The sequence below is a fragment of the Artibeus jamaicensis genome, unplaced genomic scaffold, assembly GCF_021234435.1.
Source record: "Artibeus jamaicensis isolate MK-2021 breed Jamaican fruit bat unplaced genomic scaffold, CSHL_Jam_final contig_373, whole genome shotgun sequence".
NCBI classification, from domain to species: domain Eukaryota; kingdom Metazoa; phylum Chordata; class Mammalia; order Chiroptera; family Phyllostomidae; genus Artibeus; species Artibeus jamaicensis.
The window spans coordinates 570732-596321 of NW_026521807.1; the positions used below are offsets into that span (position 1 = coordinate 570732).

The following is a 25590-nucleotide window of genomic DNA, read 5'->3' on the forward strand; positions in this document are numbered from 1 at the left end:
CTTTGTTGTCTTTAAACTTGGTTGTGCGAGGAGGCAAAATGTTTCCACCTACACCTCCATCTTGGCCGGTTTTCCCAGCTTCTAAAATGATATCTTCCATTGTCTCTTCACCTGTTCTCCCCTTTCGGGTTAAATTTTTTAACTTCTTTACTACTCTTTCAATGGGTAAGAAGATTAAAATAGATGCATCTTTACCCAGAAACATTTCTTAATTTTTTAAAAGCCAAATGAAGCCACCTGAATTCTTTTACAACAGGAGAAAACTTACTTTATAAAACTGGGTTTATATGTAAGTTTCCAGGAATCATTACCCGACCCTGTATCCCACCGCCAAGACATGATGATCACTTTAGACAGTGCCTTAATTTCTGGATGAGCTTCCACTGGTCATGGCTGCTTGGTCTCTTGGTTTCTTACAGTCAATTTATTAAGTGATCTTTTTAAAGTGATGACCCCTCACTAGTGGTGAAGTGTAACTATAAAACAAATAAATGTTGGATAGTATAAAGTCTAACTTGGGAACCAATATCTCATTCTCTATCAGCCATGGTTTTCTTCCTTCAGTGAACCAATGAGACTCCGTAGCACTCACTCCAATGAAGATCAACAGCAATACCAACCTTCCTGAATTCACTACACCATGAGTTGTTAGGAGGTAATTTAAAGCCTAAGTCTTCGTTGCTTTAATTAAACAAGAGTGTGCAATGGTAAACCCAAACTAAAAAATTAAAATGAAATTAAAAACCCTGAAAAATGTTGCGTCTTGCTCAAAAAACCAATAATAATGGTATCTTTGCAAAACTATACTAGAAGATAAAGAGCCTTCATGGGCTCCTAAGAATTCAGAGCACAACATCAGCAAAATATACATTCAAATGTTTTTCTGATTGTGACAAAAATCAACCTGTTAGGTTGAAAACACTTGCCAAACTTGTATAATTATAAAAATACAAATATGATAAAAATCATGGTATTTAGGATATATATAAGAACTTTAATAATTCAATATTAAAAAAACAGAAACAAAAGATATGAACAGACATATTACCAAAGAGATACAAAGACCAAGCAGATGGAAAAATGTGCAACATCACTAGGAAAATGCAAGTAGAAAACACAATGAAGTATTACTATATATCTGTTAGGATGGTTAAGATGAAAAAAACAGCAAGAGCTAACAAAAATGTTGAGCAACCAGAATTCTCATTGTTGACAGGAATATAAAATGACACTGCCACCCTGGAAAACAGTTTTGGCAGCTTTTCAAACATACATTTACTGTATAACCCAGGAATCCCATTCTAGGTATCTACCCAAGAAAAATAAAAACGTATCTTTACACAAAGAACTACACATGAATGTACAGAGCAGTCTTACTTATGGTAGTCCAAAATGGGATAGAAATATATAAGCATTAAGTAGTGAACAGATGAACAAACTACAGTACTTGCGTTCTGTGAACAGTACTCAGTAATAAAAAGGAACAAGTTGGGGATATGGCAACAACAGGGATGCTTCTCAGAAACATTACACTAGACGAAAAGCCAGACACCAAAAGCTGCATACTGGATGATTTCATTTATATAACATTCTGGAAAAGGCAAAACTACAAGAACAGCTGTTGCCAGAAGTAACTTACTACAACTGGGTAGGGAAAATTTTCTGGAGTAATGGAAACTGTCTATATTCTAATTGTAATGATTACATGACTGTATACGTTTGTGAACACTATAACTGTACACTTAAAAAGGGTGAATTTACGGGATACAAGTTATATCTCGATAAACCTGAGTTTTAAAAAAGCATAACATACCTCTTTAAAATTGAAACAAGGAAAAAACAGTCTTTCAGGAACATTCAGAGAGCATGTAAAAAGTTATATGTGTGCATGTGTGTGCAGTGAAAGAGAACCACTTGATAAAAGGCACATGCCTATAGGGATGCATGTGTTCAAATATGATATGACACATACCTGGCTCTAACAAATCAGCCGCATTTTATCCCCTTTAATAAAAGGTTTTGCTGGCTTCTCCTATACTTTCTTTTCTTAAAACAGGCTTTATTTCCACTACAAATATTTCACAAAAAAACTTAAAGAAATTTGAGTGCCTACCATGTGCTAAGAACTGTGCAAGTGCTTTTATGTTATTTCATTTAATACACATAATCACCCCATTCTTAGATCTTATCCCCCCACTTTTAACCAGTTAAGAAAGGTGAAGCTCAGAGAAATTAAATTACCTGCCCAAAGGTACCTCTAGCCATAAGAAGCAGAGCCAAGATCTAAAGCCAGGTTTGAGTTCAGAACTCCTGAATAATACTTAAGTACTTGGAAATTAAGATAAAATACTAAATAAAAAAGCACTAAGCAAAAACTGATGTATGTGAAGCTTAAAAGACCTTCCAAAAAACTGAAAACAAGCCTCTTGTTAACTACTTCAGGCAGGTAAATCTAGCAAATTATGTGTATTCCTTGCTTTAAGGAAACCTGAATGATAAAATACAGACCACATTTATTAGATTTAATAGAAAGCATTAATAGTAAACCACAAATTTTAAAGAGTTGCTTTATAAATATTTAAGACATGTTCCTGCAAGTCTTACATAAAATAAAATGATTCAATATGCATTTTTCCTATGCTCAGTGATATATGATTAAAAAAACCACACCAGATGGTAATCACGAGGCTTGGGTTCTAGTCTTAACTCTGACGCTTTGTGTGTGTAACAGGTTTGTGTGCTCATAAATTTATATAGTATGTTAAACCTCTAATCCTGTGACTTTATTTGGAAATTGGGTAATTGGAGATGTAATCAGTTTGGATGAAGTCACAATGGAGTAGAACAGGCCCCTAATACAATATGACTGGTGTTCTAATAAAATGGAGGAACTTGGACACATATACACAGATAGGGAAAGTACTGTATGAACATGAATGGAGCGACTGGAGTGGAGTATCTACATCTAAAAGCCAAGGAACACAAGTAACAGAAGAAACCAACCCTGACAACACCCTGATCCAGACTGCTAGCCTCCAGAACCGTGAGACAATAAATTTATGTTCTTCAAACCACCCAGTTTCTGGTACTTTGTTATGGCAACCCTAGCAAATGAATACATTTTGTAATTATATAATTTTGGGTAAATTATTTCAATACTCTGGGTCCCACATTTCAATAGGTATCCCTTTTTACATTTTCCTCCTCTCAAAACTTACCAAATATTTGAAATATTTCCCACTATGTTCAAGTTATTCAAGGTACATCATCAGAGTATACTCAATTTATTTAAAGATGGAAGATAATATTCCCAAGTGAACTGTGAAGCAGGTATCATTAGTTTCTCAAGCATAAATCTTAGTGTAAGATTCTAAATTATTTAGAAATTCGCTGGCAAACACTCCCCAAATAAGAAATATTTATCTAGTATCTTATCTAGTGCTTTTACTTGTTGCATATACCGTCCTCTTTCCTTCAGTTCTTACTAATTGCTCAGTATAGCAACATGGCACACTTGATAAAAGGCCAATTGCTGGGATTTCTCACTGACGTGGAGTTCTTTTATAATAACTACTTATGGCACTACTCATCTCCGATGATATTCAATCTGCTGACCATCATTCTATAGCATAACTTATTACTTTACAATTCCACCTTCAAAAACTTTTCAGATCTCCCCTGGCTGGGTGGGCACAGTTGGTTGGAACTTCATCTTGTACACCAAAAGGTTGTAGGTCCAATCTCCAATCGAGGCACAAGTAATTCATTTTCCACAAAGTGAAAGCGTACTGCTTTTCTTCTCCCAATTCTTTCACATTAAGGATTATTTCTAGGTAACAAATTCTCTCAAGAAATACCCTGTCCCTTCAAAGTATTTCACCCAATTTAATACCACACAGCCAAGGAACATGATTTGAACATATTAAGAATGACTTAACTGTTAAACTAAATAAGAGTTAACCAACTAAATGAGAACCTAATTCTAACAGAAAAGGTGGGCTCAGACACTAGGCTTGCCAACTAATAAATGTTAATGAATGGTTACAGTAAAGTCACAATGCTTCAAGTCCAGATTTCTTTTTTTAATTAATTTTTATTTATTTATTTTTATTTTTTAAGATTTTATTCATTTATCTTTAGAGGGGAAGGGAAGGAGAGAGGGAGAGAAATATCAGTGTATGGTTGCCTCTCGTGTGTCCCCCACTGGGAACTGGCCTGCAACCCAGGCATGTACCTGACTGGGAATCGAACCTCGATCCTTTGGTTCGCAGGCTCAATCCACTGAGCCACACTAGCCAGGGCCAGATTTCTATATAAATCAATTTCATAAGGGTGTCATATGTGTAAATTCATCATTAATGTTTATTTTTTGTCTTCAGAGATGAGGTAATATATATAACAAGCCATATTTAAGAAAAGTAAAACAAAGAAAGAAAAAATGCCTATTTAATAGATATTGGCAATACACTTTTAAATTAAATACATATTCTATTTGTAAACTTCATTCTGAGAAGTTCACTAAATTCAATCATATTTTCTAATTTCCTTGAAATATATAACAATGAACCTGGAGGCCCACAGGCAATGGGCGGACTCAAAGCTGAAGGAATTCAGAAACATACATGCTTGTGTTTCTCCCTACACCTGTATCACTGTATCTAAGACTACCACTCAGATTTTGCTGCCTCACTGACCTTCTTACCTTCTATACTACTACTTAGTCCAGTGAGTATCTTCCTAATCTCTCCTTTCAAAGTGTTCAAATTGTTTCACTTGCCTAGCCATTTCTTTGACTATGTACTACAGTGCAAGAGCTGGAGGAGCATTTGAAATCTTGCTCCCTGACATACATCCTCAGTTTGGCTCAAATAAACTAAAAAATTCTCTACAGGTTTGGACGTTTCTTACATTGACATTTACTTAGCATAGCCAGCAGGATTCCAAAGAAGCCCATCCAGGACTAGACTACCATGGAAATCTGGACCAGGTGCTAGGTACAAGCAAGAGCCCTTTGTGCCCCACCAGCTCTTCACATCAGGGGAACTTGGGTGAGTTTCTCTCAGAATTGAGGGCCTCCTTGCATTAAGTTGGTGGCCATGACTTTATTAGAGCTGTTCTTAGAAAATCAAGGTAGATAAGGGTTGAGATAACCTAGGGACAGTAAAATAAACAAACTAAATAAATAAATAGGGGTTGCTGCTTTTAATTTGGCTTATTAGACTGCTTAGTGATTCTGAACTCTTTGATGGTTAAATGAGAGACTAAACTCCCTTAGCTTCAAAAGAGAAAGGAAACTTGTTTCCCTGTCCCAAACAGCCAATAGGGTGATAACAGTTGTTTCATACCTACCCTTGAATCTGGAGTAGCGGAGACAGACATTGGGAGTTGTCTACTGTGGTGGCACAGCTGATTCAGACAAGCCATGGGGAAAGCCTCAGGGAGAATGGTGGGGCTCCCTGGAATGGGTTCACACCAAGAGGGGGCCCGAGGGAGGAACTCATGCTCTGCCAAGTATTGTGGTTCTGGTGGCATCTTGTAAGCTCTAGCTAACCCTTGCTTAGGAATCCTTAGGTGACTAAGAAGCTTTGTGGGGTTGCCTAAGGAAAATGTTCCTCTAGGGCAGAAAGGAAAAGACATAGGAAAAGACACCCTATATTGGATATCTCTATAGGACTCCCCCATAGGGCAGTCCTATACGAAGTACGAAGGCATCCGGGCTGATTTTTCCTCCAACCTTGTTCAAACTCTACAGATCTCAAAATTTACATGGAAAATCGTGCCTCTGAGGCTGACAAGCCCCATGACTGTCAGCCTGTCATTAATACTGAGATGGCCAAAATGAAGATCCTTTGATACTTCTAAATTAATTTTGTGCACAGTTAGAAAGGCAGCTATAAAATTAGGCAGAATATATGAAAAACCTATTTAGTTGGTCTTTCAAAGCTTCAAAGAGGATTTCGATAAATAGGTCAACTTGTGATGTTGTTTAGAAGTCAACTAAATTCTCTTAAGTATTAAAAATGGCCTTTAAATAAGCTTGTGAGTTTTTCTCCCCCATGGCTGCAAGGTCTCTTTGTCTGTATGTGTCTCTCTCTCTATATGTTGTATATGTGAGACAATTTTCTACCTACAAATGGTATTGTTAAGGCAAGCATTTATAAGAAATGAGTATTCTAAAATTGTCAGAAATATGAAAACTAACACAAATCTCTTTCAAGTTTATGTCATCTAAGATTAATCCTTAGTAAATAAAAGCTAGCTTAAGTTTGTTGGTTTAGGTAAAACACACACTGCCTTTATATGACTTTATGTCTATGCACTATGTTCCTAGAGTTTATAAAATGTCTTATATGTGCCAGTAAATGTCTATTTCTAGCAGTTACAAAATATCTTCATATATCTGCCAAGCTAAAGAATGATAATTGCTTAATTACTAATTTTCAGTAGAGACTAAGTTTTAAGAGTTAACAGGGGAGGTGGGAGATGATAACGGGGCGGGGGGGAGGGTGAAGGGTTTTCAGAAACAACTATAAAAGACACATGGACAAAATGGGGGGCGGGTGGTGGAATTAGAGAAGGGAGGTGGGGATGGCTGGGGTGGGGGGAAGACATGGGAGAAGGGAGGCAGATGATTGTACTTGAACAATAAAAATTTTTAAAATAAAAAAAAGAAACTAAAGTTTTAAGGGTTAAAATCTTAATATATGTAGGAAAACTTCTAGGGTATAGTATATGGGCAAACAATGGCTGTAAATTAAACAAATAGGTCTATAAAAAACTCAAGACAGCAGCTTGCTTCTTTCCTGCTCTCTGGTTCCCCATTTTTTGGTTTTTGCATTTCTCCATGCATCACAATACCTTTAAACTAACCTTAGATGAAGGAACTTAAGAGTCGAAATTATTGAAAAGAGGTATCTTATACCACTGCCAAGGTTTGATAAGAGTCACTTCAAGAAAATGTGAAGTTGGTAACCCCTTCCTTTCACAGAGAGCTCCCAGGAGACAGGCACTTTAAAGATCATTTGACTGCCACCTGGAGATTTTGTTTAATGAAGAGGGCATCAAATAAAAGACACTCTCCAACCTCACTGGAAGGGTCCTTGCCAGGCACTTGTGAAAAGACATCTTATTCCTGTCTACATGCATTAAAGACACACCTTGAGGACAAAAAGCAGCTGACACCAGAGGTAGACGACTATCCTAAGACATCAACAAGACTTGTATATCTACAGATTGATACTGAACTCAGCAACCATTCTGTTGATCTTTACCTGGCTACTAACAATATTAGTCATGATAATAATTGTATTTATTCTTTGGGTTTCTCTATATTGTCCGACTGTTTATGATTACTGAACACGTATAACTGTTAATGCTCTTCATGACTTATGTAAATGTTATACTAGATGCCATATATAGAAAAATGTGACAGAAACTTGTATCATGATAGTTCACAGGACAAAAATGATCCACAGTCTATTTTTCCCAATGAAGGCCATTAAGATCTTGAGATGGCACAGGAACCCGGGCCCAGGATCCCAAGGACAATGGAAAAGAAAAACTGCAGAAGTACTCTGCTGCCCCTCACCTGATACCAAAGACCCTAGGTAGCTAGAAGAAACACTGATAAGCCAACCATAAGAATGTCACTACTCCTCCACTCTTTGCTTGCTTCTCCAATCGAATGTGGAAAATTCCACAAGCCCACCTTTTTGCACAAGCCTGCTTTATCCTCAACTTATAAAACCAGACAACTGAGCCAGACCCTTGAGCCAGTTCAGAGAACCTTCCTTTCCCCTGTGCTGTCTCCCATGTGCCTAAAGCATAAGCTTAATAAAAATCTGTCTGGAAATTTCTCTAAGGTTTCCTCTTGATTTCTATCTTGGGTAACCCAAGAACCCTAATGCCAGTAACAACCTGATGCCTTCCATTTATCTGACCTTCCTTTTTGGGAAAACTTTGGCCTCAGCTCAGATCCCATGGTTACAGGACTCCCCCATCCCCATTGGCCAGTAAGATGACCTTGATACTGAGACTTACTAGGAATGAGTCTTCCTAGCACTGTGAGACCACACTACCCAACCAAGAGGTTCATCATCAGTGTATCCTTCAGATTATTTAGGATGAAGAGGGAAAACTGAATGAAAAAGGTGTTCTATGGAAAGTAACCTCACAGGGTGTTGTGATTGTAAGTTCCTAAACTTGGTAGGTCATGGTGGGTGGGCATTCCCCAGACATAAAACCTCTTTAGTAAAATATTTATCTTTGCCTTAAGTAAGCCCTGTCCCTTGTTTCTGTGCACGTAGATGAACTCGTCTTTGAAATAACCACCCTTAAGATGGCACAGAATCTTGTTAACTATCCTTGAGATCTTACTCCTTGGCAATTATCAGTTTGGCTCAAATAAATTTTTATAATTTTTTAAAAAGTTCTGTATGCAAATATAGCAACAAAAAAATCTATGAAGAATTAACACACTGCCCCCCCCAAGGAAATGCAATGTAAATGTTTATTAAAATTTTTCAAAATTTTTTTTGCCTTTTCTCCAAATAAGCCACACACTACATTACCACTGCATAATTCTAGATAGGAAAAACTATATTTAACACTACATAAACTAGCATGGTACTCTAGGAAAACTGCTACTTAGTAAACAATAAAGATGAAATTTCATTCCTTCCTATTTTCCCATCAACATCAGTGCTAGCTGACTTCAGAACTTGTCAAACCCTGTATTTGTTGCATTTTGACAAGAAAAAAAATGTTTGAGCACTTGGTGCTTGCTCTAGCAAGGGACTGTTCACACTTGCTAGAACTTGAATGAGTCATGACACTGCCCCCCAAGAGGAAATGCTTCACTGTTGGGTACTCAAGGGTTTCAGCATTCATCATGAGGTCCAGAACAATGCTTTCTAATTTAAAAAGACTAAGGTAATACTGTATTTTCAAAATAGAAAGCACTGTAACTAATGTGACAATATGCAAAAAGAGGGAGGAGAGGAACCTAGGAAAGCCATTTCAAGAAAGTACCATATTTTAAGGACTTTAAGACACACCTAGGTATTAGAGGAGGAAAACAGGAAAAAAAATTTTGAAGCAAAAAATGTGGTAAAGTATTTAATAACCTGTGGTCCTGCTCCACTGCCGCCCGCCCCCACAGTGAGCCAGGTAAGCCACATTCAAACTATAAGATGCACCCCCTTTCCTCCCAGATTTGGGGGCGCATCTTATAGTTCAAATAATATGGTACATTTCTATTAACTATTCTGTCTTCTGGCATAAGTAACATTCTATCTTAAAGAGAAATAAAACCCCCAACACTACACTAGATACAATTTCAAAATACACTATAATGTACCACCTACCAGTTAAAATAAATAATGAAAATTCAAATTATTTCTTTAAAACTGCCCCTAAGAATGGAGACTAGTAGTCTCATTCTCAACACTTCCAAATAATTCCTAAGTTTTTACATCTCAACAGTCAACTAAGCTTTTGTTTTCAAACCTGGAATATCCAAAAGAAGCAGAACATATGACAAATGATGGAAAAATACTGTAAGATTTTTCTTAAATGTGTAACATAAACACATATAAGTCAGACTTATAGAATACTGATCCAAAGTACTTTTCACTTTTATAAGCATTAAAGTCTATCATAATGTGAATTCTCTTAGAATGTAAAATCTATGATTAAGTTTTAACATACCCATTTTTTGGATTTTAATTATTGCTACCTTAATTCACCTCCATGTAACTGACCTACCTTAACCAACATTTTTTTTGCCCTTTATTAAATATGCCACAGCATGTATGCTATTTTTAGTGTACCAGGCACTTCTGATCCCACTAGTTGAGATACATGTTTTAATAGTCAGTTGGTTGTTCCCAAGCCTCTTTATGCCAGTTTACTTGTAATTCCTGCATAACTTAAACATTATGTAAGTGTATGGAACACAACTACAAAAAGAGCTTTGTTTCTATGTAAACTAAGTTCAAGGAAGCTAAGTAGATTATTCAGTAAAAGTGAGCCATTCTTTTAAAAGGTATTGAATTAGATAAAGGTGAGATATCTGTAAAATATTAGAAAAAAATTCATAAAAACCCAGAAAGAATGTATATCTAGGTTTTTTCAAAAGTATCTTCAAGCTTTTACTCTACTTTAGAGAAATGAAAACTGGAAATTGCAACTCATGCATTATAGGTATAGTTTATACAAGATCAACTTCTCTCAACTCCATATTCAAAGAGATGGTGTTAGCTCTGTATCAAAAAATTGGCAAATAAATGTAGATTTATATAAGGTAAAATTTTAAAATGTTAAGATGTGCATTTTTTTATTTTCCTGCTTTAATGTTTTCCATAACCTACAAATCTCAACAGACATTAAGACTTCTAACAACTTTTTTCTTGAAGGCCTTGCTTTACCAACTAGATAAATATTACAAGTCTATATAAAGTCATAGTATGTAGTAATAAACACCCTCAAATAACTTTATGGAAAAAAGTATTAGACTGTATACTCCACAAAGGCAAGAATCTTTACCTACTTTGGTCACGGACGTAGACCAAGCACCCAGAATTGTTCCAAGTATATAGGGGATGCTCAATAAATATTTGTTAAATGAAGGAGAATGGAAACTTACTGTGATGACAGCTTTGCTAAGGCAGATGGATCCTCTGCAGCCATATTCTGTCTCATCTTCAGATTTGTAGTAACTCAACGTGTTATTTTTCAAAACTACCCAACGATCCTGCCACCCATGAATGTAGTTTGTCCACTGGGAGTAGGGAGAAGCAGGGGGAAGGAAAACAAAAAGTAAGAACTTAGTATTTTAGAAATCCAAACTTTCTGAAATAGCCATCACTATAATTTTAAGACCTAAACGTGAGAAGTTCTAACATAACTATAAACAGTAAAAAATATTGTAAGAAGTGGAAAGTTGATATTTTTCTAAATTTTTAATAATTTTCAGTAAACTTTATAAAATTATAAATATTTTCTTCTAAGATTTGAGGAATAAAACAGAAGCAGATTCCAGTTTAAAATTTTGCTTTGCTCTGCACAGCAAAGGAATCCAATAAAACAATAAGGCACAATGTGAATGGTAAAGATATTTGCAAATGATACTTCTGATAAAGGGTTAATATCCAAAATATATATAGAACTCACACACCAACAACTAAGAGAGCAACAACAAAAATCAGATTAAAAAATGGATAGAGAATCTGAGTATACAGACATTTTTCTAAGGAAGACATATGGATGACCAACAGGCATATAAAAAGATGTTCAACAGCACTAAAAGTTAGGGCAATGCAAATCAAAACCAAGTGAGATATTACCTCATACCTGTTAGAATGGCTTTTATCAAAAAGACAACAAATAAGTGTTGTTGAGGATGTGGAGGAAAGGGAACCCTTGTGCACTGATGGTAAGATTGTAAACTGGTATAGCCGCTATGGAAAACAGCATGGAGGTTCCTCAAAAAATTAAGAATAGAGCTACCATATGATCCAGCAGTTCCTTTTCTGGGTACTGATCCAAATATTAAAATACTAATTCAAAAATATATATGTGCCCCTATGTTCACTGCAGTATTATTTACAACAGCCAAGATACAGAAACAACCTATGCGTCCACTGATGAAAAAAATGGGTAAAGATGTAGTCTGTGTGTGTGTGTGTGCATGTGATACTACTCAGCCATGAAAAATGAAATATTGCCATACTGACAAAATGGATAGCCCCTGAGGTTGTTATCCTAAGTGAAGTAAGTCAGATGGAACAGAAAAGGACAAAAAAACTATGATTTCACTCATATGTAGAACATAAAACAAAAAAGGTGGCAAATAAACTAATGAAACAAAAAAAACAATCTCATAGATACAGAATGATGGTTACCAAAAAGGAAGGGAGGTGGTGGGAGGGTGAAATGGATAAAGGGGGTCAAATACACGGTAACAAATGGAAATTAAGATTTTTTTGTTAGTGTTAAGCATGACAGAGTACACAGATATTGAAGTACAATATTGAACACCTGAAATTTATGCAATCTTATTAACCAATGTGACCTCAATTAAAAATTAATTTAAAAAACTATACTTTGTTCTTTGCATGTTTTCATCTTTCCCTCCTCATCACCATCATGACACTTAAATTGTTTTGGTCCCTGCTACAATTAACACATTCAACAGAAAAGTAAGTTTGGTTATATAGTCTGTTACTCTCCTACAAGTACTGCATGAAACCTGCTAAATCAACAGAAATATGAAGCTAATCATAGCCAAAACTGTACTTTTGTTGTAAGTCATTCCCATATGAAAATTTATGATGTTCATAATTATATTAAAGTAAAAAACACTAGATCATTCATCTTTAGTAAGTCTGTATCAACTCCATTTTTTTCCTCCATGGAATTCAACATTGAATACTTAAAAGTTAATTCATTTTCCAAAGTTCTCTGAAGATCTATTGTTCAAACTCAAAACTAATAATACAAATAAAAAACTGGTTTTTCAAAAACATATCTGGATTATCTGTTCCCAGTACCTATAAATGGTTTCTGTTTTGCTAAACTTTTGCTGCACGCTGAAGATCACAATAAACTGGCAACAGCAGAAATGTAACCTCTTGTTGATTTTGCATATTTCTATGTTCTGGGGGTTTAAATATAGACAATTCTAAAACTGTCTGCCAAAAACTAATTCAAATGGATTGTTAAACATATACATATTGCAATGGTTCAGGCTCTTTTTACCCACTGAGAAATCTTTACTTTCCTATTCCCTCATTCAGCACATTTGAGATGTTCTGATCTTAAATCTTCTAAAACCCCGTCATTATAACCCCTCCCTTAGAGCCCATCCTTGCAGGAAATTAAACTCATTCTTTCCTAAGGGCTCCCTAATAGCCATTTCTTTACTTTCAAATCCCTGTGACTTAAACTGCAAACTGAAATGAAGATTCTGGCCCTGGCTGGGAGCTTGCCTAAACTCCACCTCATGTCTCTGCCCAAACCCCTACCCCCCCTCCCTGCCCCCACAACAGCAGGAGGTGAGTAGCTGCTGCCAAGTGAACAAGAGAAGCTCACGTGAGCTCCGCCTCCTGACACCCCCACCCCTAGGGGGTGGGAACAGTCCCTGATGCCAAAAAAGGCTGGGGACCCCTGGGTTAGAGAGCATCCTTCTGATATACCAGGGTTTCAGGTTCAAGCCCTGGTCAGGGCACATACACGAATCAACCAATGAATGCATCCAGTAAGTGCAACAACAAACTGATGTGTCTGTCTCTCTAAAATTCATTTAAAAAAATAAAGAAAGAATGATTCTTAAATACAAAATTGAATTTACCCCCTCTCTTAAGGACCTCCTTATGTTCCCATTTCCTTGACTTCTGGAGAATCGGTCAAGACTATTTCCTTGACTTTGGCAGTCACTCAGACTCAAACCTGCCTGAGGGTTTGCGTATTGCATTGACAGAGTAGTGGATACAAAATCAGAGACTCAACTACTTTATTAGTTACGTGAGGAGTTTTGAAATTATTAACTCTTCTGAACTTCAGTTTCTTTGCCTATTATTTGATGTTAATGACCGAATAAAATTGTGAAGATGCTTACTATATTCATAGGAGATACTCAATACCTGAAGGTTCCTTCTCAATCCTTATAGTCCATTATCAACTCCTACGCATCTTTCCTTCATATTAAACTCTTACATTTGACTCCTCTATTTTCAATTAATCCAATTAAATTATCAGGTTCCTAGATTCCTGAGATGGTTTAATAACCTAATCTCTAGTATCTTCTGCTATTTATCCCATAATTTACATTATCTTATTTACTTATGAAGCCTACTTATCTTACATCAATTTCATTGAACCTTCAGTTCCACAACTTACATGAACAACTCCCTATTGCCAATAATACAAATTGTTTACTGGCATATCTTAATCCACCTCACTTCCAATTACTGCCCTTCAGAAGGCCAGTAACTGAGTGACTGTGGTTAGGTTACTTATTCTCTCTGTTTCTCTGTTAAACTGTACCTTATAATTATTAAGATAAAATAAGAATAGACTTAGAACATTGCCAGGCACATAGTACTTTCTGAATTGGAGGCAGGTACACATAGCTAATGAGGCTTAACCTTAGGCACAGCTCACTAGAATGGACCCATTGGGAAGTGACAGAAGGTGCCCCAGGAACATTGTGTCCACAATTTTATATTATTTCCTTACAGAGGATTCAGTAAATTACATAAGCCTCAGGACCCTTTACTCAATAACATTAAACTATTATTATACCTAGAAGGCAGATTTTTGCCTTTCTCTACCCTTATAAGGTACCTTCACTCTTCCCCATTTATCAAATAGAGACAGGGCAATGTGCTTGACACCACAAAGGAATCAAAGATTTCTGTTCCCAAGTTGTATTTTCAAAAGGAAAAAGAAACCTACATTTAAAATAAGAAAAAGAAATGTTACAAATAAAATGGTATGGGAATCCAAGGAAAGGAGATCTGGAATAGTCAGTGAAATAAAAAGCTTTGTGGAAAGAACAGTATTTGAGGTGGACTCTGAATTAGGATAGAATTTTAGTCAACAGATGTGTGGAGAAATAGAAGGTAAATTAAACCTCAAAGGATGAAAATTCAGAAGCTGGACGCTGGATGCAATTTATTTCATCCAGGCTTAGTTGCTCGCAAGTCCTACTAAAGCAGGAAGCTTTTCCCAACCATAATTCATCCTGATACTTCTTAGAGCCACCTAGAATTACCATCTATCCAGTATTTTTGGAATCTACATACTTAATTATAAATGCTATAAAAATAAGCTTCACAGGTATTTCCAGGTATTTTAGATTACCGAATAGAAAAAAACTTTAAACTGGTTTAACAGATTAATCAAATTAGTATTAGGACATATCTACATTAATCAGTAAAAGGGAAAGATGCTGAGCTCTAACTCATATTTTAATCACCAAGTGAATGAAAGGGACTCAAAATATATACTGGTATGTACTGTGAATTTTGAAACATGTATTCAATATAAAAGTCTTCATTAATAAGCTTTCAGAAAACATTATGTATGCTCACAAATTGTTAAATTCCAGGGAAATTACCTTCAAAGCTGTTAACAAGAATAATACCAACACCTATATTTCTGTTGATCTAAGTATGCAGAAACACTGAAGTTATTTATCTACCACAGAAGTGGTCAAATATTCTATTTCCACACATTTAAGTATCAAAGAGACAGTCTTTTATTCTGCTATATTTCCATACAGTATACCTACTACACTACTCCGAATAAGGTAAATACTCAGAGAACTGGTAATTCCACTAGTCACTCCACCCGCCCCCTATTCATGATGAATAGGAGCATGGCTTGTTTTGTCAAATACTTAGCACAACCATAATATTAATTTGAAATTCTGCTTATCACCTAATGAGAACAGCAATGAAACTACCAGAATCACCCACAAGCAAAAAGCCCATTTCATAATAATCCATCTGAAAATATATACCTATTACACCTTGATTTCCATACAGATTCCTAAATTACAAGATACATTTAATCTAGAGAAACCCTAGAGAGCTTCTTTACTGAAAACCTTTCAGTGAAATTCCAGTAATGATCACAGTATCAACGCACACCATAATTTTTCTGCTACACAAGTTAACACTTGTAAGCCTTAGTTCTGACACATTAATGCCTTTCTTAGACCCCTTCTCACCAGCCTTCTGAATACATTATAAACACCTAATACGAAACAATTCCAAAAGATGTCCAAATACTTAGCCAAAGTATGTACACTGGAAGCAAAGTGATTTCTTAATAGCTGCACATGACCTAGTATCTTATGACCAGCTTGTTAAAGACTTGCCCTGGATCCCTCTTCTCCAGGTTAAATGCTAGCTCCAGCCATTTCTAAAAGTTTAACAGGAGTGGAGAAGGAAGTAAAAAAACAAAAAACAAAACGCAACATAAATCTCCTCACAACTTTAAGAAAAAATAAATAAACAAAAAGCACTTCCTATGTGCTAGTAAAAGATCACCCATCTCTCTTCCAAAGACTCATCGATCGTAACTAATTAGCTTTAGAGTCCTACAAATGAACTATCTACTGTGCTAAAATTTTGAAAGAGAAGCTTTAAAAGATACAGGAAAGGTAGTATTACTGCAAGAATATTTTATTAAATAATGCTCTCCTTCCTGGACTAAAGGTCAGTCTCCATTCCAACATGTTCCAAGTTACTATGAGTATTTTTTTATACCTACTACGTGGTGATTCGATAGCTCTTTTCAGAATAGGGCCAAAGGGTGAGGGGAAAAAGTACAAAACTCCTCCTCAGTGAGATCTCTCCCTACATCTAACCTGGCATAGTTTTCCACCCCAGATTTTAGCACCAAGTATAGCTGCGACGGCTTCTGTCTAAACAGCCACATTCCCAGAACCCCCCAACTCTACTCTGCTGGGCATCTCCACACTAACCACATTTGAGGTCCGATTTACATTGCTCCCACACCCAGTTGTTCGGACACTGCCATGGCTCAACCTGGATTTCTATACCCAGGAGAGCTGTCGCCCTGAGTCCCAAGTCATGGTGCGCATCCCGCTCCCTAACTGGATCCGGTGTTGGGACAGGTTTCCCCCGTCCTCGCAGCAGGCCACTGCCGACACTCGGGGCAGACAAGGAGGACAGTTCCTTTTTCGTTCCCCACTCCATCCCTAGCCGGGGTACTCCAGCGGCAGAACTCTGTCCTGCACCCCCCACACACATTCTGAAGCCTCCGCCCCGGGACAGACCTTACCTCCCGTCCAGCCCCACCCCATGCCCTCAGTGGTTCGCCTCGCGGCAGGTGAGTCTGGGCCAGGGGCCCTTGGCCCGGCGGGTTGCTCACCTTGCTGAGGACCCCACAGCGCTCCACAGGCGGTCCGGACTCCGTCTCCGGATCCTCCTCCGAGCCCGAGGAGTTCCAGCTCTGGTTATCCGACATGGAGGCGCGACAGACGCGCAGGAGACCGACCCCCGCTCCAAGAGCTGCGCCGGAGGAGGCGCCCAGTCCCCGGGGTGAAATGTCGGGGGATGGCGAAGGGAAGAGTGCCCGCTCCGGTGCTGGGGGGTGCTGGAGGTGGGACGAAGTCCGCCCCACGCGCCGCCGCGCCTGACACCGAGCGGACAGGGGAAGGAGGGCAAGCGGCGAAGGAAGCCTGCCCTTCCAGCCGTCGGCCGCCACCTTCGCCGTGACCCCTGCGCTGCGACCGGCGCCGCCACCCGAACTCAGTTCTCTCGTGGCCAATCTCAAAAGGAGAAGAGAAGGGGGAGGAAGAAGAGAAGAGATAAACCAGCTGCAGAGACCCAGGTCCACTCACACTACTGCTCCCGCCGCCATCTTCCTGCCTGGCCCACTATTTACCCTTCCCTCCCCTCTTCCCTCCTCTTCGTCCTCCCATTCTCCCCCGTTCTCCGCCCTGTTCCCTCCCAACGTCTGACGCAGCACGCCAGTGGCTTGGGGTCCCTCCCGTACCCTACCTCCAGCCCTCCGGGGTGACGCCAGATAGAGAAGTGGGAGGAGCTGAGAGAGAAGGGACGGGGACACCACAGTACTGCATTCTGGGAGGGACCCGTTCTGTCAGCCGCGTTGCCTCCTGGGAGTTGTAGTCGTAATTCTGAGTCGACTGGTAGAGTGTTTAGACCTGGTAAGTCTTGTTGTCTTGGGGACGATCAAAGGATGGGTGGGCTTCGTTTGACAGTTGCGTGAGTGGTTCCCTCCGCCACGTTTCTCTTTCAGCCTAGCGTGTTTATGACGAACCCTGCAGGCTTGCAGGGCCGGACATGAGCTAACTCTCCTCTGAGGATGCCGGGCCTGGCTTCCTGAAAGCCCGGGAGCATTTTGCCGCCAGCCTGGGCTGGAGCTTACTGGACCCTTCCGCCTCAACCAGGGCTAGCGGTTTGAGATCTTTGTAGTGACAAAGGGTTCCCCCAAACCATCTCCGCAAATTTTGATGGTCTTTCGTCTCACTGTTTAGAAATTAGACTTTACACTTGACGTCCCGCTTTTGAAGGAGAAAATTTCAGTTCCTTCTTACCAAACACTTCGCATGGTTAGATTTCTAGAGTTTTCTTTTCTGTTAAGTAATTATAAAGGTGCCAGGGAATAAATCATGCCTGAAGAATTTTCAAAGTAGAATAAGAATGTGAGGTGACAGCCTGGTATTTCCTTTTAGCTGTGAATGAGTGTCTTCCTGAGACTCAGGTTAAACATCTCTACCGACCCACTACCGCTCTCTAGAGCAGTAGATAAAAGATAAAAAAGGTTGGAATAGAAATTTGGTTCACTAAGAATGACTGAAGTGCACTAGACCTTGAACACTAAGGGGTTATGGAATAGGAGGCTAACTTTTTTTTAAGACTAGAATTAGTGGCAAAAGCAATAGAAAGTGTAGCAGATCATATTTAGTCTTTTTTGCATTCATTATAAGGACAACTTTACGAGATCTTGAACTTTGTAGTTTCAGGTCTTTGCTACTTTTACAATTTTGTCAATTTCTTAATAATTGCCAACAATAAAATTCATTATTAAACCATAGAGAAAATGGTTTACCAGTTTACCATATAGAAGTGAAATTTTGAGTTTGGTGGAAAAGGCACTGCAGCCAAAAATACCAATGATAGCTTTAGAGACCAACTTGACTGGGATCTTAAAGCAAGAATGGAATGATGGGAAGTGTCTCAGACAAGTACCTATCTTCCATTCCCAAGATTGCCGAATCTGCTGTAAACTGGTTACACATCACTTTTTGTTGTAATCAGGTGATCAATGAAAGCCATTCAGATGAATAAAATCTTGAGATAAAGCTTTCGAAGTACTTTGTCAATGTAATAATGTAAACATAATTCCAAAGTTGTCATTCAAAAGAGAAAAAAACATTTAGCACATTTTTCCTCTGTATTGAATTATCAAATTACACCTTTAGAATGTTGAATGCTGTAGCAATCAAGTTTTGTTTTGCCTTCCAATTACGTAATACAGTTAGACTTTCTATTTCTGATTTTTTTAAAAGATTTTATTTATTTTTAGAGGGGAAGGGAAGGAGAGAGGGAGAAAAATATCAATGTGTGGTTGCCTCTTGTATGTCCCCTGCTGGGAACTGGCCTGCAACCCAGGCATGTGCCCTGACTGGGAATTGAACCGCAATACTCTGGTTCACAGGCCCGTGCTCAATCCACTGAGCTACACCATCCAGGGCCTATTTCTGATTTTTTTAAGCCTGAGTTTTAAAGTGTCATTAGTCTTAAGCAAATAATTGTGGATTACCAAGAAATTTACTTCATAATGCAATTTAGAATCATGGAAACATAGTATATCTTTAAATTGTACTTTCTGTTTTATTTCATGCATTTCTAGGTCATGCATTTATTTTATGCATTTCTAGATCACTTAACAGAAAATTGTTTCAATTGTTACATATAATTTAGTACTAATATGAGAAAAATTTTGTTTTTTTCTTTTTATTGAAATTTGTTGGGGTGACACTGGTTAACAAAATTCTACAGGTTTCAGGTGCACAATTCTACAATACATCATCAGTACACTGTATTGTGTGTTTATCACTCCCAGTCAAGTCTACGTCCAACACCATTTTTTTTAAAACATGTATTTTATTCATTATGCTATTACAGTTGTCCTATTTTCCCCCTTTCATTCCCTGCACATCCTCTCCCACCCAGATTCCTCCCCCTTTAGTTCATGCCCATGTGTCATAAGTTCTTTAGCTTCTACATTTCCCATACTATTCTTGCCCTCCCCCTGTCTATTTTCTACCTACTGTCTATGCTACTTATTCTCTGTACCTTCTCCCCCCTTTGTCCTCCTCCCACTCCCCTTTTGCTAACCCTCCATGTGATCTGCATTTCTATGGTTCTGTTCCTGTCCTAGTTGTTTGCTTAGTTTGTTTTTGTTTTAGGTGTGGTTGTTAATAATTGTGAGTTTGCTGTCATTTTACTATACATATTTTTATCTTTTTCTTAGGTAAGTCCCTTTAACATTTCATAAAATAAGGGCTTGGTGATGATGAACTCCTTGAACTTGACCTTATCTGAGAAGCGCTTTATCTGCCCTTCTATTCTAAATGAAAGCTTTGTTGGATAGAGCAATCTTGGATGTAGGTCCCTGCCTTTCATGACTTGGAATGCTTCTTTCCAAGTATTCCAAGTATTCCAAGGGGCCTTGCAGGCCCCTCCTTGCCTGTAAGGTCTCTTTTGAGAAATCAGCTGACAGATGGGAACTCCTTTGTAGATGATTGACCCCTTATCTCTTGCCGCTTCTAGGATTTTCTCCTTCATTTTAATCTTGGGTAATGGTAATTATGATGTGCCTTGGTGTGTTCCTTCTTGGGTCCAACTTCTTTGGGACTCTCTGAGCTTCCTGGACTTCCTGGAAGTTTATTGCCTTTCCAGATTGGGGAAGTTCTCCTTTATTATTTGTTCAAATAAGTTTTCCACTTGTGGCTGTTCCTCTTCCCCTTCTGGTAGCCCTACAATTTGGGTTTTGGGATGTTTAAAGATGTCCTGGAGGTTCCTAAGCCTCTCATTTTTTTGAATTCTTATTTCTTTTCTGTTTTTTAATATGTTTTTTTAATTTTATTGATTATGCCATTGCATTTGTTCTATTCCCCCCTTCATTCCCCTCCACCCTGCACACCCCTCCCCCACCATTCCCCCCTTTAGTTCATGACCATGTGTCTCAAGTTCTTTAGATTCTGTATTTCCCCTACTATTCTTTCCCTCCCCTCTATTTTCTATCTACTGTCGATGCTACTTATTTTCTGTACCTTCTCCCCCCTTCTTCTTCTCCCACTCCCCTGTTGCTAACCCTCCACATGATCTTCATTTGTTTACTCCTCATCTAGCTGTCCTCTTAATTTGCTTTTGTTTTAGGTGTGGTTCTTAATAACTGTGAGTTTGCTGTCCTTTCACTATTCACCTTTTTTATCTTCTTTTTCTTAGGTAAGTCCCTTTAACATTTCATATAGTAAGGGCTTGGTGATGATGAACTCCTTGAATTTGAGCTTATCTGAGAAGCACTTTATCTGTCCTTCCATTCTAAATGAAAGCTTTGCTGGATAGAGCAATCTTGGTTGTAGGTCTTTGGATTTCATGACTTGGAATACCTCTTTCCAGCCCCTTCTTGCCTGTAAGGTCTCTTTTGAGAAATCTGCTGACAGTCTGATGGGAACTCCTTTGTAGGTGACTGTCCCCTTATCTCTGGCTGCTTCTATGATTCTCTCCTTCATTTTAATCTTGGCTAATATAATGATGATGTGCCTTGGTGTGTTCCTTCTTGGGTCCAACTCTTTGGGACTCTCTGAGCTTCCTGGATTTCCTGGAAGTCTATTTCCTTTGCCAGATTGGGGAAGTTCTCCTTTATTATTTGTTCAAATAAGTTTTCTACTCATGGCTGTTCCTCTTCCCCTTCTGGTACCCCTATAATTCGGATGTTGAAACGTTTAAAGATGTCCTGGAGGTTCCTAAGCCTCTCCTCATTTTTTTGAATTCTTATTTCTTCATCTTTTTCTGTTTGGTCATTTTTTTCCTCCTTTTGGTCCACTCCTTTGATTTGAGTCCCAGTTTCCTTTCCATTACTATTGGTTTCCTGTGTATTTCCCTTCATTTCAATTAGTTTAGCCTTCATATGTTCCTCTAATTTGTGACTAAAATCAACGAGTTCTGTGAGCATCCTGATCCCCAGTGTTTTGAACTGTGCATCTGAAAGTTTGGCTATTTCTTCATCACTTAGATTTATTGGCTCTGGAGTTCTGAGTTGTTCTTGAGCCATGTTTTGATCTGTTCTTGTCTGTTATGTATGAGGAGCGGAGCCTTAGTGGCCCCAGGGCGGGGCCACCCAGGTCACTGGTTTGTGATGCTGTATATGGGGGCGGGGTCAGAGAGGGGGCAATGGCGATCCTCTCCGCTCGCCCAGTATGCCTCACCGCTTGCCCCCACCTGTTTATCTGAGCGCAAATGTGCGAGCCCACTGCCCTGCGCCAGGGCCTGCACCGTCGTCGTCTGTGTCAATGCTTGTCTCTTCACTGGTTTATCTGCTCACAAATACGCGACCTCAGACAGCCAGCTCTGCCACACCGTGCCTTTCCGCAGCTACCCCGCACCTGGGATTCGCGCCCTCGGCTACTTGCGCACCGCCTGGGTCAGGGGATATTTTTTGCTCCACCCGCTCCGCTGCTGGCTTCGCCTCTCTCACCAGTTTAGCTGAGCAGTCCGTTGTTTTCGGACTTCATATTGTTCGATTTTCTGTGGTTTGGTTGTGTTTATTGTTGTTAAAACTTTGTTATTTTTAGATTTGGTTGTGCGAGGAAGCAAAGTGTTTCCACCTAAGCCTCCATCTTGGCAGAAGTCCTTATTTCTTCTTTTCTGGTTGGATGTTTCTTTCTTCCTTCTGGTCCACTCCATTGATTTGAGTCCTAGTTTCCTTCCCATCATTGTGGGTTCCCTGTACATTTTTCTTTATTTCACTTAGCATAGCCTTCACTTTTTCATCTAATTTGTGACCAAATTCAACCAATTCTGTGAGTGTCCTGATCACTGGTGCTTTGAACTGTGCATCTGATAGGTTGGCTGTCTCTTGGTCACTTAGTTGTATTTGCACTAGAGCTTTGATCTGTTCTTTCATTTGGGCCTTTTTTTGTTGTTGTCTTGACATGCCTGTTATGTAGTGCGGGGCGGAGCCTTAGATGTTCATGGGGTGGGGGCCAACCCAGTCTCTGGGTTGTGACGCTGTATGTGGGGGAAGAGCCAGACAGGGAACAATGGTGCTTGCTCTGCTCTCTGCCGGATTTCAGTGTCCTCCATCGCTTCCCCCAAACAAACTGGGCCCTTCTGGTGCTGGTTCCCCGGTAGGTGGGTTTGTGTACATTCCAGGACCCTGTGTATCTCTCCAACAAACTCTCCTGTGAGGCTAGGAGTCTCTCCCGCGCCTCAACCCCCCACAGGTGTTTTGAATCAGTGTTTTGAAGCTTTATTTCCCTGCACTGGGGCCCTGGGCTATGTGGTCTGTCTAGCTCCCCGGTTTTGCCTGGTTTATCTGCACGTGAATGTGGAACCGCCCAGTGCCCTGCTGGGTCTGCCTGTTGCCACCCTGCACCCCGGGTCTGCCAGCCACCGCTTTTTTTGCCAACCCCTCTCCCCCCTGCTGCCGACTCTGCCCCTCCTACCTGTCCGGATGAATGTGTCTATTTTAACTCCTTGGTTGTTGGACTTCCATACAGTTCAATTTTCTGTTAGTTCTGGTTGTGATTTCATTCGTAAATTGTTGTTGTCCTTATTTTGGTTGTGTGTGGAGGGAGGCACAGTGTGTCTACACGCGCCTCCATCTTGGCCGGAAGTCAGGGTCGGTCCAACACCATTTATCTTCCGTTTACTTTCCTCCACCCCCTACTCAGTCACTACACTATTGTCCATGTCCATGAGTTTTTTTTCTCCTTTCTTGTCTTTTTTTGCTCAGTCCCTCCATCCCCCCGCCCCCCGAGACACACAGCTGTCAGTGTGCTCTCTATGAGTCTGCCCCCATTTTGCTTGTTAGTTCATTTTGTTCATTAGATTCCACATCTGATTGAAATCATATGGTATTTTTCCTTCTCTGACTGGTCTATTTCACTTAGCAAAAGGTTCTCCAGGTCCATTTATGCCGTTGCAAAGGGTAAAATTTCCTTCTTTTTTACAGTATTTCATTGTATAAATGGACTACAGCTTTTTTTAAAACCAAGTGTCCGAGGGCTTTATTTCGAATTGCACTCCTGACTCTCACTGCCAGCCTTGATTGGTGTCAAGAAATTTCTTTTTAAAAAGATATTTGCCACAATCTTCTTTCATATTTAAATACTACGTAAATTGTTTTTTAATTTAAGAAGGAGTTTTGTATACTGATTAGGGTAGAATACCACATTAGAGGTTGGGATTCGTTTCATTTCAGTTGATGAGAATGCAATACAATAATAAAATATATGTCCTTTCTCTTTATTCTGTGCTGTGTGTGACAGCTTCTGAGTTGTTTCTGACTTAGAGCGTTCCCCAACTTTCTTAAAAATATTTCTCTTGGTAATTTTTTTTTAACTTTTAAACTTGAATCCACCTGGAATTTATTTTTGTACATGGAGTGAGGTAGGAATTTGTTTTTTAAAGACAGCCACTTGGCCCAACACTTTATTGAATAGTCTATTCTTATCCTTATATCTATGTGATATGTAAAATGCATATATATTTGTATATGTATGTCTGTTTTGGGAGTCTCTTTTTTGAATAATTTTTTTATTTTTCAATTATAATTGGCATACAGTATTATATTAGTTTCAGATGTACAACCTAGTGAATTGACATTTATATAACTTATGAAGTGATCACCCTGATAAAGATAGCACCCATCTGACACCATATGTAGTTTTTACAATACCATTGACTATATTCCCTGCGCTATATGTTACATTCCCATGATTGTTTTGTAACTACCAGTTTGTACTTCTTAATTCCTTCCCTTTTTTCACCCACTCCCTCCAGCAATTCTCTCCCATCTGGCAACCATCAAAATGTTCTCTGTATCTTTGAGTTTGTTGCTGTTTTATTTGTTTGTTTATTTTGTTTTTGTTTTTGTTGTTTTTTAGATTCCACATATAAGTTAAATAATTTGGTATATGTCCTTCTTTGTCTGACTTATTTCACTTATCATATCTCCTGGGTCCATCCATGTTGCAGATAGCAAGATTTCATTCTTTGTGTGGCTGAGTAAAGCATCTTCTGTATTCATCTATTGATGGACAGTTAGGTTCTATATCTTGACTATTGTAAATAATGCTGCAATTAACATATGGTGCATATTGTGTTTTCAAAGACATTAGTGTTTTGGGTTTCTTTTGATAAATATCAAGAAGTAGAATTGCTGAGCTGGACTTCATTCTTTTTCATTGATCTGTTTGTCTAAACCTATGTTAGTACCATAAGGATTTAATTACTTAACTTCATATATCTTTATATATCTATACATCTACATATCTATATAGGTACATATTTATATATCTATACAGATATGTCTATATCTATACATATCTGTATAGATATATAAATCTCCAAAGTTCTCCCAATGTTTTTTTGCATTTGGATATTTTTGTGTGTCTTCTATTCTAGAGGAATTTTAGAACAGCTTGTCAAATTGCATGGGAAATTCAGTTAGGAATTGGATTGAGAAAGCACTTAATTTGTGAAGAAAATAGCATCTTTACAGTATTCTTATCTTTGGCCAGGCACTTTATACACCTAATCTGACTTATTCCTTACATGTAAGGTGAATATTATTGTCCTTATTTTAAGGATAATGAAACTGAAGCCCAGTGTCATATAGCTTCTAACTGGCAGAATTAGGAGGTGAATGCAGATCTATATGACTTCACAGGTTAACTGTTTTCTTTGCTCCAGAATACCTCTATAAAAGGAAGAATCATGTAAATAATAAACCACATATACTGTAGATAAGTATATCAGAGCAACTGTGCTCTTAATTCAGTTAATGATTTGACTA

The 25590-nt window shown here is 38.6% G+C and overlaps 2 protein-coding genes across 8 annotated transcripts in view; one reads left to right on the forward strand and one right to left on the reverse strand.

Moving 5' to 3' along the window:
• Nucleotides 1-17371, reverse strand: part of CERT1 (ceramide transporter 1) — a 115782-nt gene extending 98411 nt beyond the window's left edge. For 3 of the 4 annotated variants that reach the window (XM_053664427.1, XM_037163410.2, XM_037163408.2), the window contains exons 1-2: nt 16906-17098; nt 10646-10780 (exon numbers count right to left, since the gene is read on the reverse strand). In XM_053664427.1, the coding sequence (XP_053520402.1) occupies nt 10646-10780; nt 16906-17001 (231 nt within the window). In that variant the 5' untranslated portion in view covers nt 17002-17098. Of the gene's footprint in view, nt 1-10645; nt 10781-16905 lie in introns of all 4 variants that reach the window. The other variant, XM_037163409.2, reaches the window with a different exon arrangement.
• The window catches only part of POLK (DNA polymerase kappa), a 78053-nt gene continuing 69807 nt past the window's right edge, over nt 17345-25590 (forward strand). For all 4 annotated transcript variants that reach the window (XM_053664420.1, XM_053664424.1, XM_053664426.1 and 1 more), the window contains exon 1: nt 17345-17704. The gene's annotated coding sequence lies outside the window, so the exon portion shown is untranslated. The remainder of the gene's footprint in view (nt 17705-25590) is intronic.